Source organism: Passer domesticus, chromosome 8, assembly GCF_036417665.1.
Source record: "Passer domesticus isolate bPasDom1 chromosome 8, bPasDom1.hap1, whole genome shotgun sequence".
NCBI classification, from domain to species: domain Eukaryota; kingdom Metazoa; phylum Chordata; class Aves; order Passeriformes; family Passeridae; genus Passer; species Passer domesticus.
This window is the reverse complement of record NC_087481.1, coordinates 31745003-31757458: the sequence shown is the minus strand read 5'-3', so window position 1 is coordinate 31757458 and position 12456 is coordinate 31745003. Positions and strand designations below refer to the sequence as shown.

General features: G+C 43.5%; 1 protein-coding gene across 5 annotated transcripts in view; it reads left to right on the top strand.

Annotated features, from left to right (window-relative positions):
* The window catches only part of WAPL (WAPL cohesin release factor), a 133363-nt gene that overhangs the window by 67921 nt on the left and 52986 nt on the right, over nt 1-12456 (top strand). For 2 of the 5 annotated variants that reach the window (XM_064430074.1, XM_064430069.1), the window contains exons 1-2: nt 2362-2498; nt 6394-6917. In XM_064430074.1, the coding sequence (XP_064286144.1) occupies nt 2470-2498; nt 6394-6917 (553 nt within the window). In that variant the 5' untranslated portion in view covers nt 2362-2469. Of the gene's footprint in view, nt 1-2361; nt 2499-3047; nt 3320-3617; nt 3991-6393; nt 6918-12456 lie in introns of those variants that run through there. The other 3 variants (XM_064430070.1, XM_064430073.1, XM_064430071.1) reach the window with 3 other exon arrangements.

Sequence of the window (12456 nt, the reverse complement as noted above, 5' to 3'; positions counted from 1 at the left end):
TGTCTTCATCAGTCCCAAGAGTATCTGCTGCATGGGAAACCTTCTGTTTTCCTACTGCATTGCCTCCCCTTTCTTTTGGAAGAAACGGAAACAGTTTTAAATGTTTTAATGTTTTTGAAAGGCTCTGTACTAGGCTGCAGCTCATTTGGAAAATTCTGTGTTGTTCACTCTGCAACAGGTCCTGACACAGAACCTCAAGAAGGGAACTGAGAGGGGTCCAGAGTGCATTAAGATGTGAAATATCCAAATAACTGTTCTGTCCCTTTTATGTGTTCATTCCTACTATGTTTTTATCTATTTTATATCCACCTTTGATGCGTTTGAGCTGTGTTTTTCAAGGCTGTCTGACTTTATTATAAGCAGCAAAGATGATGGTTTCTTTGGGGGGGTTTGGGGGCAGGCAGTAATGGGAAGCTGTAGGATTCACTTTGGTTTTCCCAGAAAACTTCTAAGGTGGAAAAACTACGGTTTGAAAATGGCTGCATTATGTCCCACTGCTGTTCTCATGAAGACAAATGCCAAATGTTTCATGGGCTGCTTTTCTTTGTGCAAGGATTTGTGTGGTGGGTTTTGGGGATTTTTTTTGTGTGAATGGAGATGGCAACCATCAATAATATAATTTCACAAAAAGCATAAAATGCCTGTTAAATTCCACCCTCTGAGAGTGAAACATACCTACTGCCAAACGCAGACGGGATTTGGCTTTTATTTGCTCTGCCATGGTACTTGCATATTTGAGGTGAGCCAGATGCAAATGGAAATAGCAAAGCTCAATGTGTTAACTGCCAAGTTTATTAAGATACAGGGTGTCAAATTTTCAAAGTACCTCAAGTATGTTGGGGCAGTAAAACTGGCACATCTCTGCTGTTCTTGAACACAACGAGGTTTGTTTTGCCATCATCATCCTAGTAAAAGGCTTCACTTACAGGCTTCTGCTTCTGCTGGTAGCCAGGATAGGATAGGCAGCACATAAATGAGTTTAATTTATCTTCTGTTAGTCATGGGAAATTCCCTCATGACCATGAATCTGCAGTGGTTTGGATTACTCTGTGTGGGGTTTCTACAAAGACTGGAAATACAGCTAGAAATGTGAAGCCAGCCCAGGGGTATAAGGTGTGTAAGAACTTTCAAATACATCCAATTACTATCATTAGACTGCAAAATTCTCTGCATTACTGTACAAGTGACTTAGGTAGCCCAGGCTTTACACTGGAAATAGAGCTAATTTAATTTCAACTCTTCCAGCTTCATATCAAAATAGAAACTATTTACTAATAGTGTCTTGGTGTTACTTCCTTACTCTGGCCATATTCTTCACTTTTTTTGGTTCTCAGGATGAACTTTTATGTTGTAAAGGACTTTTCAGAGCCTCAGTGTTTCGAGCTCTCACAGTTGTGTTTTCCTCTTTGTCTAACAGATCAGTCACCAAATAAGACTATGCAAACTCAAACAGGTTTAGATATCCATTTTACTCTTAGTGTTTAAATGAGCTGTTTAGTGGCCCTGATCAAGAATACTCTCAGGAGAACAATCTTCTCAGTTTTTGTAGTCAAATTACGGATTTTCAAGCCTGTAGCCTGTTTTTCAGTGGCCCTTCAGTAACTGAATCGGGTGGTGAGACACAGATGAGCTTGTAAGCTTTGTCTGAAACACAACACAAACCTCAACCACATTCCAAATGGAACTTGTACTTCTCATTGCAAGGCCCTGCTGGTTTTATCTCCACTTTCTCCAGCAGTGCCAGCTGTATTCTGGATTTAGAGAGCACGTTCACAGCATGTTTGTGCTGCAGAAGTAATGCCTGAAAGCTCCAACACATCAGTAGAGATGAGGCAAAGACCAGATTTACTCAGAGGATCACTAAACAAAACCATAGTCTTGCATCTTCGTATTGTGAGGCAGTGATTTTGCCTTTGGGTAAGGTAAATATTAAGTTAAGAAAAAACCGAGAGGTATTGAGACAACTCTAACCTCTTCTGCGCAGTGAAATCAGCCTCTTAACTAGTTCTGCACTTGGGACTAGTCTTGTAAAGCCTCAAACGATGGTTTGAGTGTGAGCATGTGATGTGAAACCATTTTAGACCCCAAAGTTGTAGAATTTAATTTTACTGAGTTCCTTGCTCCTCTGAAAAAATGACCAAACTACATCTGTGTGATGTTGTTTAATGTTTTTCTTGTCATGCATCCTTATTTTTGTATCCCACAAGGATTTTATAAAACACAGCCTACAGAATATAAAATGTTGGATTTGGTGACTGTTCACTGTCCATATGTATTTGCTGCGTGACACAATCCTCGTGGAGCGTTTTTGCTCTCCGCACAGTGTGTATCATTAATTAAAGCCTCAAAGGTGTGCACAGATCTAACGCGCGTGGGTGGATGTAACAGCTTGTGGAAGTGGGAGCATGCGAAAGCCGCGGTTCCGCAGCGCGGGCCCTCAGCGCAGAGCATGTTTCCTCCCCGGGGCGGATGTGGAGGCCGGGCACCGTGCACCCTCTGTGAGTACCGGCCAGGCCGGCACCGAGCGCAGGCCGCTCCTGTGCCCGGCCCGAGGCTCAGCCAACTCGAGATGGAGCGCACGCAGGGCCGCTGCAGCGCCCGCTGCCTTCCCGAGCTCCCGGGCACGGTTCTGACCCTCGGCGGGGCAGCCGGCCTGGGGTGGCCGGGCTGCTCCCACACGCCTCGACGGGCGCCGGGAGCCACCTGGGCCCGAGCGCCATCGGGGTGGGGCCGCTCGGGGCTGCCCGCGGCAGGCCCCGCCTTCAGAGCCTCCGCGCGGGCCCGGGCGGAGGCGGCCGCGGGAGGCGGCGGCTCCCGCCGGGTCGGGCCAGCCCGTTCCGTCCCGGCTCGGGCCGTCCCGCCGCGGGGACCCGCCCGCCGGCTCCGGGGGCCGGGCCCAGGGCCTGCGGGGCCCGCGCCGCGCCGTAAACTACAACTCCCGCCGGGCACCGCGCGGCAGGGCGCAGGCGCGGAGGCGGTGCGGGCGGCCGAGCGAGGCGCGCGGCGATTGGCCGCGGCGGCGGGGGGCGGGGCGCGCGCGGTGACGGCAGGAAGGAGCGGGGGCAAATGGCGGAGAGATGGTCCCGGGGCCCGTCCCGAGCGCGGCGATAATCCCGGCGCGGAGGAAGCGGCGCCGGAGGAGGCGGCGCCGGGGGCCCTGACGCCCGCGACACCCCGAGAGGGTCCCGCTGCCGGAGGGGCGGAGGCGTCCCGCAGGCTGAGCGCCTTTCGCAGGCGGCGCTTCGGCGGCCCGAAGCCGCGGCCGGAGCCACATCGGCCGGGCCCGCGCCCGGCACCCGCCGCCACCGCTGACGCCGAGGTGGGTGCCGGGTAGGGGGCGGCGGGCCCGCACCCCGCGGGCGGGAGGCGCCGCCGCGGCCGCCGGCGCTGTCCCGCCCGGAGCGGCGTGCGGGGCCGCCGGCCCGGCCCGGCGCGGAGTTGCGGGGCGGGAGTTGGCTCGGCGTGCGGCGGCGGCGGGTGCGGCTCCGCCGGCCGGCCGGGCCGCGGCTGCCCCGGGCACTTGTGTAATGCGGGCCGGTGGTGCGGCGGGGCGGGGGAGGCGGCCGGGCGGGAGGGGAAATGACATCAGGGAGCCGTGGGGTGACCCGGTTCCGCTCGCACCCCCCCGCCGCAGGGGGAGGGAGGAAAAAAGAAACTGTCACCGTGGGATTTCATCAGCTCCTTCTGCCTCCGTGCATTTAACCTATTTTTCTTTCCTTTGGTTATGTAAGAGGAGCGGTGTAGAGAGGAGCGAGGAGTAGGGGTGGCTGATGGGCTTCCCGGGGAATTACCGGGGTTTTTGTCTCCAGTTGGTCCGCCGAGTTAGCGCTGGGAAATGAGGGCGAACTGTGTTTGGGGTTTTTACACCTATCTGCGTTGCTTGCACTGCTCCAAATGGTGCGGCACAATGCAGGCGAAGGAGGCAGGGAGTGGAAACAGAAACTGACCGAGTGTTTTATTTCCCTCTGAGTGAAAAATCAACAGAAAATTGTAAGTAAAGAGTGAAAATCCTGTTCTGTTGATGCTCTTGTGTAAGGAGGCACCTCTTTATGTTCTTATCTAAGATACGAGTTTATAATAGCATAGTGTATTTATATTTTCCTAATACTCATCTTTTAACCTATGCACATCACATTGAGTATTAATTTGGGTTTTGGTATTTTGATTTAAAACTTCTTACGAGATTATCCTAATTTAAAAATTTATAAATAAGAAAATTTGGTTTGCTTTCTGAAAATTAACTCCTCTTGACTACAGGAATCTTCTCTTTGGAACTGCAAGCCACAAGCCATAATTTAAATGTGTAATTGTCTTTGCATAGGCTGGGAGTGTAGTATCAAAAATACTTGAGTAGTTCTTATAATGCTTGTTATAACTAATACTTATTTGAGTCTTGAGGGTTTAGGGGAGGAAAGTGTGCTAGTGGTGAGTGAAATGTTTTTTCTTTCGTCTAAGTTGTTAGAAACTGAGAATATTATTAAATATTTTGCTTTGGTTTCTACAGCTCGAAAACCTGGCTATTTTGGTTGCTGTTACAAATATTACAAGCATCAGCAAAATAAAACTAGTAATTTAGATTTAGTTTACTGTTTGCTTTCTAAACTGTGCGTAGATAGAAAATTGTTGCTACTTGCAGGGGAGGAAAAAAAGAAGTTTGGCAGTGATGTGTGTGGGGAAAGAGGGGATGGGGTTAAAGAGTGCTGTCTCCTTGGAGCAGCCAGGAGCCCTCTGAAGAGTAGGCTTTTGCAGCAGAATTGTGCTCAGCAGAGAAGCACCTGCCTTCACCTTCCCTCAGCTGCACCACTGGGAAAAAGAGCCTTTCCCAAAGTGGTGTTCCTGTAGCTCTCCTGCTTGCATCACCTGGTAAACTTTTGAAGTTCAAATGTGAGCATTTTAATTCGCTTCAAATTTTTTACATGGATTTTCTGCCCATGAATTGCTCAGTTCCTGTGATAAGTGAAGGTTGGCCTGGTCTAATAGAGCAAGACTATTATTAGTGAGACAGTCTTGCTAGAATGAAGTGATAGAGGGACGTTTCTGGAAAGCAGTCTGGCAATTTTGGCAGAAGCAAGACTGACACTTCAGGTTGAGAAACTGTGAGTGTTGAGATGAAAACTAAAATAGGAATGACAGTGTGTCACATATTCGGGGAGTAATAATAAAAACAGTTGTACTGAACAAATAGATCATGATAAGTCCAATAAAAATTATTTTAACTGCCATTTTTCATATACTTTATATGAAGGTAGTTAGCATTTCAAAAGTTAGATTTCTTTGATTCGTAGTAGCTTAAATAGTTGTGTTTTTGATTCTTAGTAGCTTAAATAACTCTTTTTCAGCAGACTTTTCTCCAGTATGGAGAGGAATTTCAGAGAGAAAGATGGACTTGATTAGATTTAGGCTGACTGTAAAGAATTGCAATTTCCTATCCATGTTTGAGCCAAAAAGAGAGAGATAGTGGTTCACAAAACAGATACGAGGGTTTGGGGTTTGTGTTGTCATCTGTCCAGTAGTTGAAGTATTTGTTTTTGGGTAAAAATCCCCCAGGTGGTCTGTCTTCCTTTTTGAGTTAAACAAAAGTAGAAAAAGAACACATGCAAGGAACTCTTAATTGTGTTCCTGTTTGATCTGTTACTTCTACACTTTTGTTCTCCTGAGCAAGCTGTGGAGTGGTTGTGCTTGTAAGAGCCAGTGAACAGTAAGAGTTTACATGGGCCTGCTGAAGGTGTCCTCCATGTTCTTAGAAGTGGATTGAGCAGTGTCTGTTCTGTCCCTTGATGAATCAGATTTACTTGTGGGGGGTTGCTGTGCACCAGTCCTGACCACATCATGTTACCAAGTAAAACACTTGTTAAGTGAGTCTGAGTGCAAGAGGTGAGCATGGGATGGGGTTGTCATCATTGTGATTATTTCACTTTGCTGTAGATGTATTTTAAGTTCTAATTATTCTGACAGTTTTTATATTTAACTGGCAAGAGATTTTTGTATGCCATGATGTGCTGTTGGACTCTAGGAGGGAGCTCTGTGTTCAGATGTGGTGAAAGTACTGCTGAGTTGTTTCATGATGTTTTATGGTAGTGCCTTCTGTACTTCAAAATATAAAATTAGAGCAAAGCAATACCATTCTTAGAAGATTTTTTTAAAGGATTCATTGTGTTGTTGGTTTATAAATGTGCAAGCAACTGAATCTTGATTTATTTTAGTGGCTTAGTGCAGAACCTTTTGCCATAATGACAGTCACATGTGAATGAGTCTAGAAAGAAGCAGGTGATGGATCTGTTGCTTGTGTCCAATGTACCTGCCTGGTGCTTGTAGGCCCAGTAAAGGGTGGAAGTAACAATCATTTGTGCTGGAGAGGTGATAAATTGATGTTTCTTCTTTCTTTCACAACAGAGAATATGAAACAGGAGCCAAAATGACATCCCGATTTGGAAAGACCTACAGCCGGAAAGGGGGAAATGGCAGTTCCAAGTTTGATGAAGTGTTTTCCAACAAAAGGACCACCCTTAGTACAAAATGGGGAGAAACCACCTTCATGGCCAAATTAGGACAGAAGAGGCCCAGTGTCAAACCAGATATTTCTGAAGTTCCTAAGAAACCCAAAGTTGAAGATGAGGTAACAGAGGATCCATTTGGATTTGACAGTGATGAAGAATCTCTTCCTGTGTCTTCAAAGAATGTGTCACAGGCTAAAAGCTCCTCTCAGCTGGAACCTGGTGAAGCTGCTCAGTCTGAGGACTTCACTCCTCTACTTGAAGCAAACAGCAGAATTAACCAGCCAGACAGTGGAGAAAATGTTGCCTCCAGCAAGTGCATACCTTTTGACAATACTGTTCCTCTCTTGAAAGAAAAGAGCACAAGCAAAAGTGTGGAAGATGGAGAATGCAAGGGCAGCAGTGCTAAACTTGTAACTGCAGGTGCGTTTGCTCAGCTGTCCATATATTCTGTTTTTCTCTGATTTTTTGCTGATCTCCCTTTAGACTTTGTGTTTCCAATGGATTGTTAAGTGTTCTGATAAAACTGGAGGGCAGTTCTTAATTGTAAACAATTGTAGAGGATATTCTATTTAACCAAAAGCACTGAGGAGCATTGTGCATTTTACACACTGCTCTGAGGTCGTTGGTGCTGTAATGCCTGTGTCTGCAGATTGAGGTACAGGGCTTTAGCTTCAGTGCAGTATGTTAGTCCAGTTGTTCCATCAAATGGAACAGTAACCTTCCTTTTCTAAAATTGCTGAGTGCATTTGTGGTTTTTAAACACATATTTTGAATAGCAATAAGTTAGTGGTAGTAGAATTTAGTGTGGGTATGTGTTTACAGCCGTGAAGGTGCAGATATACTTTAGGCTATGCTTTGTTCCATTATTTGGGTGGGAGAAGTACTTTTCTGAACTTCAGCTGCACAAACGTTTTCTGTTTGTAATTAGCACAACTCTGCCAGTGTGTACATAAAAAACTTCAGACCTGCGAGACTGCATTCTGTCAGACTTTCTTTTAGAGGTGTTTTTGGGCTCTGGAGTGTTTGTAAGACAGCTTAATACTTTTCAGAGGGGAGTTCACAGGGCCCATGGAGCTGAACAGCACTGTAATTTTCTTCAAGTTGTTCTTGAAAAAGATCTGATGTTTTTACATCTCATGAGAGGTTTTTGTATAATGGGCTGATTAAACCACAGCTTCTATAATTGGGTAGAAGATCACATTAGATGAACCTAGATGAAGATGACACCTACTGACTTGCTCTGGGTTATCAAAATCAATTTTAATGAGAAGAACTTATATAACTTTCATTTCTCAAATATAGTTAACCCAGGGATTAGAAATTTGAGTAGACTTGTTCAGTTGCTAATGCAGTACTGAATAGTAGAAGATAGTCATAGTTCACTTATTTTTAATATATATGTTAGGGATCTAATTCAAGAAAACAGGAAATGCTGATTTGAGCTATAGTTTGACAGACACATTTGTAGGATGTGTAATTTTCTTTTGATCTTGCTCTTTATTTTTGCTGTTAAAATATTTCTTGCTTTGATATGATTTTCAATGGCTGTCTTTAACTATGGTTCATCCTCAGACTGGAAAAAAAGTTATGGGATTATAAAGTTTGAATGTAGTTTTCATAAGAAATGGAGTAAGTTCATCCCCTAATATTTCCAAGGGGTAGAAACAGTGAGTTTCCTTGGTGTTATCGAGAGATTGTAGTAGAACAGGTTTTACAGTGAAATGGTTTCCTGGTAGACAACCTTTGTCAGAACAGTGTTTTTCTGGTTGGAAAAGAAAGTGAGAGAGCTGTGGGACGAAAATGTGATAGAGCTCTGAAAATTCATAATGTGTGAAAGGCCAAGAGGAACAGACTTCAGCAGTTTCATTGGTGCTTCCTCATTCCAGTCATGTGGAAAATAATAATAATTACAAAAAAAATAATAATAAAATACAATATTTAACAGAAAAGCTCACTTATTTAAATTCTAGAACTCCTTGCTAGACAATACTGTGTATACCATAAATATACAGCTCTGAACAGAAGGAAGCTGATGAATCTTGGTGGATAAGTCTATCCACTCAAAAGAGTGTGGTGGTGGTCTGAGTGCAGAGGGGGAGGTTGCTTTAACAACAGTTTACTGAAGTTCTGTTCTGCAAGATTTTCTGAAGTATTTGTTACTGATTCTGGCAGTTCAGCCAGAAGCAGTGAAGGACAAGGTGTATCTTGATCTGATGGTTCTGTTCTTTCAGAGTCTGTTACATTCTGTTGACACCCAGACAAATGAAGATAAAAACCCTTTTCATATCTTTCTTCAGAAATGAAATTCAGCTGAGAATGAATCTTTGCAGAACATCCTAGGAGAGTCTTTGGTTTTCTCACCCTTATTTAAAGACTGCAGTCTTGGTGGTAGTGTTTCTTTTTGTCAGTTGGTGTAAGTAAAACTTGGATGGTTTAAGCTGCTGTTATGCTTGTGTGTAAACTGATCCAAAATAAATAAAAGTTGTCTCTGAGGACGTTGCTCAGCACACTGAGCAATTAGAGATAGTGGTGTATAGTCAGCCAGTGTAAATGTAGGTACTTCAAAGGCTTCTTTGTTGTAGTGACTGTTCACTAAAGTTTAATGGGGAGGCTCTTTCACAACTACAGAGTTAATTTGATTGGTTTGGGATAGGGTTCTGGAGGATGAAGGGACTTGGGAGGTGTGTAATAGTCTATGTACCTCAACTGCTTACATGTCCTTGTCCTCCCCATAATAATTTTCCCCTTCCTGGTGACTCTTGAACTCCAGCAGATTTGTCCAAAGGTCTTAGAGATCCTTGAGACAACAAGCTTGACTATTCCTGATGAGGAAAGGAAGGGGTGGGGGCTGGGAGGGAAAGCAGGCAGGTAGAACATTAATATTCCCAGTGTAAGGAAGGCTGCAATGTGAGCTCAACCTTAACCCACATACGGCACTGTATCTCTGGCTGTGGGAAACTAGGCTGGTACTGATGTTGAAGAAAGTGCTTGTTAATTTGTTTAAAAGTGCAGTTTGCTAGTCCTTGTCCTCATACTGCCTAGACAGTGCATAAATAAACATCTCAGGACTCCCAGAGAGCATGAGCCATCGTTGTGCCTTAATTCTTAACATCGGTGAAGATAATGCTAAGAGTTAGACTGAGTTGAAAAATGTGACTTACCATGGCTATGCACAAACTGAGGTACAGTTAATTCTGCTCTAATTGTGTTATCCTGCCTCGGTGACCATTTCTCTGGACATTAAAATGAAGGTAGTGCAATGTCAGTTAATTTTAGCTAGTGTTTGGTATTAAAAAGCAGTTGATTTGGGGGTTTGTTTCAGTACTTGTGCAGCTGTGTAATACAGTTCAGGATCTGTATTTTTTATTTAAAATGGTAGAACTTACTGGTTGTTTTGTTGGTTTTTTTTAATAGCCTTCAGCTAGTGCTTGTAACAATCTCATTTTAAAGGCTTTGAGAAGCTCTTAATGTGGAAAGCTTCTCATAATCTTACCCTAATGTTGCTTGATCAAGACTTAATACTGTCTGAAGAGTGTCTATGAGTAATCCTGTATGTAGCAGGTAATTTGCAGATAGGGGTTTAGGTAAATTTGAAACAATGAAAGACTGTTCAGTATTAATAGTTACTGTTAGGTCATCTTTGTGAAGCTAGGGAGAACTTGGTAGCTGCAAAGTAAGTTGTGTCATTAGAAAAATATCACACTGGTCATTCATGTAACGCAGAAATGCTGCTTAGAAAATGAGGTTTTTTTGAGACAGTCTTACAGTAGGGCAAGGTGAAAACCTTCAGAACAATATTTGAATTTTTGAAACAGTTTGGTGGGATTTATTTTTTTTAACTGTTGAACTTGTTCTGTAAGGCATAAACTCAAATAGTATTTCACACAAGCTTTGGTATAAAAACATGGCCTTGCAGAGCAAAGTTTATAAGTTTGCTCTTTTAGAATATTTGTTAGCTTGTAGGTTGAATTAATGTAGTACAAGTTTTCAGATGAAAATTAATGTCAAAGTGTGGTGAATTTTAGGAGTTGGTATGACATTTCATAGTTGTATTAGTGTATCAGTATGTTTCACTTTGGACAGCTAGTTTGCCTACTCTGGGTATTTCAATTTATGGAAATACTTCTGGCATTGTAGTGTGAGTTTGCTTTTTGACTCTGGATGCTGTGATGATCTGCTGGCTTTTGCTTTTGCTGAGCTCTGTAACTCAGGCCTTCAGAGGGTCTGTCCAGGGGTTGAGAGTCTTTGTCAGAGAAGGCACTTGGGTTGAGAGATGTTTTTCATCCCTGCATACTTCATGTTCCAGTTTATGGACTATGAGGGAATATTCCTTTTCTGCATTAATTCTAGGAAAATTAGGTATTTAATCATGCATTAGTGGAGAAGTATTTTAATTTGGCATGGATAAAGTCTGGTTTGCTTTAGAGCCTATGAATTTATTTCTTGAAAATGTGTTTTGCTTGTTCTGGAGAAACAGAATGGCTTAAAATATCTTTCCAGGCTACAGAACGGTGTAGGAATTGTGTCCCTTTCTGCTGTGTTGTAATGTTAAGTACAGATTTTGTGGTTATTGTGTTGGCAGTGACCTTTGAGGAGGCTCTTTATGATTAAAAGAACAAATTATTTTCTTTCCCCTTAACATTTAGAGCAATAATGAAAACAGCTATTCCTCGTCTTGTCATTTGTTCCTATGTGCTGGTATTCAAGCAGGTTTTGCTCTGGGTGCTATAAGAGAGCATTTGTCTGTTGACTGCTGTTTGAGTCTTTTGTTTTTCTGGATAGTTTTTAATGCCCTCATTTTTCACTTGGGGCCAGCGCACTTACAGACAGCAAATCAAAATGGCAAGTGTAGTTCTTAGAGCGAGTGCTTGCGCAGTGCAGGAGCAGAGGGATATGGCTGTGCTCTGCTGTCTTGGCCCAGGATGCACAGTCTGGTTGTGGTTGGTTGCTGGAAAAGCACAGAGTGCAGAGAGTAAATTGCAGATAATGGATGCCCTTGAGGAAGGAGATGGTTTAAGTCATCAAGTCTGCTCCTGACATACTATCCTGGTGGTACCTTAGTGACTCTGTGCAAAGCCTCTGCATCCTGCTTGTGTGGGTGGGGAGCCCTATCTTTAGAGTTGAGTTTCAACTTCCCAAGTGCAGCTTTGTTACATAATTGTGTTTGACCACCAGATTGGTCAGGGCATTCCTTTTCAATTGTTTTTAAACTTCTGTTTTGTGTCTAACACTGACATAGACATGGAAAATAATAGTTAGGCCAGAGTAATATCTTACTTCCTCTGCAGAGGTTTTTGAGAGTAATATTTACTTTGTGAGAGAATTTCAGTTTAGTCATTTTCCATCCAAAAATGGAGCAGAGCTGGGGGAACCTGAATGAGGCCTGAGCATTTGGCAGTCTTAGGAGACAGCTGGCAGGAGCCATGATTAAAAAGAACTGCAGCTGTGCTCTGGTTGGGTCAAAACATTAAGAAACTGATAGCAGAGAAGGGGAAGGGTCTGCCAGAAAATGTGTGCCCAGGGAACTTCAGTGTTTTGAGATTTGTTTGTATGGTACTAGTTATGATGGGTGTGGGGGTAGCTGGGGTTTATCCACAGGTCCTCTCTTCTTTAGCTGTTTTTTGTTGTTTCCCCTTTTGAAGATAGCCCCTTACACACACAGTTTTGTTGCTGTATCAGTAGCCCTTGAAACTGATGTGATTATTGTTCTCTTTTTTTTATCTGCTACTTCTTTAGCAGTGTCTTGTTGGTTTTTTGCTGGGGTGTTTTTCAAAAGTCTGAAATGGTTGAAATTCTGTTTAAATCTCAGTGTTTATACTTGTTTGCTAAAATGGCAATACAGAAAAATACCCCAGTGTTTAGGAGAGAATCTGATTTCTGCAACATTTTTCCTAACGACAGGGCAGTCCATGCTATGTATGTCTGTGTACAGAGTACATGGAACTTTTCCTGTTAATCT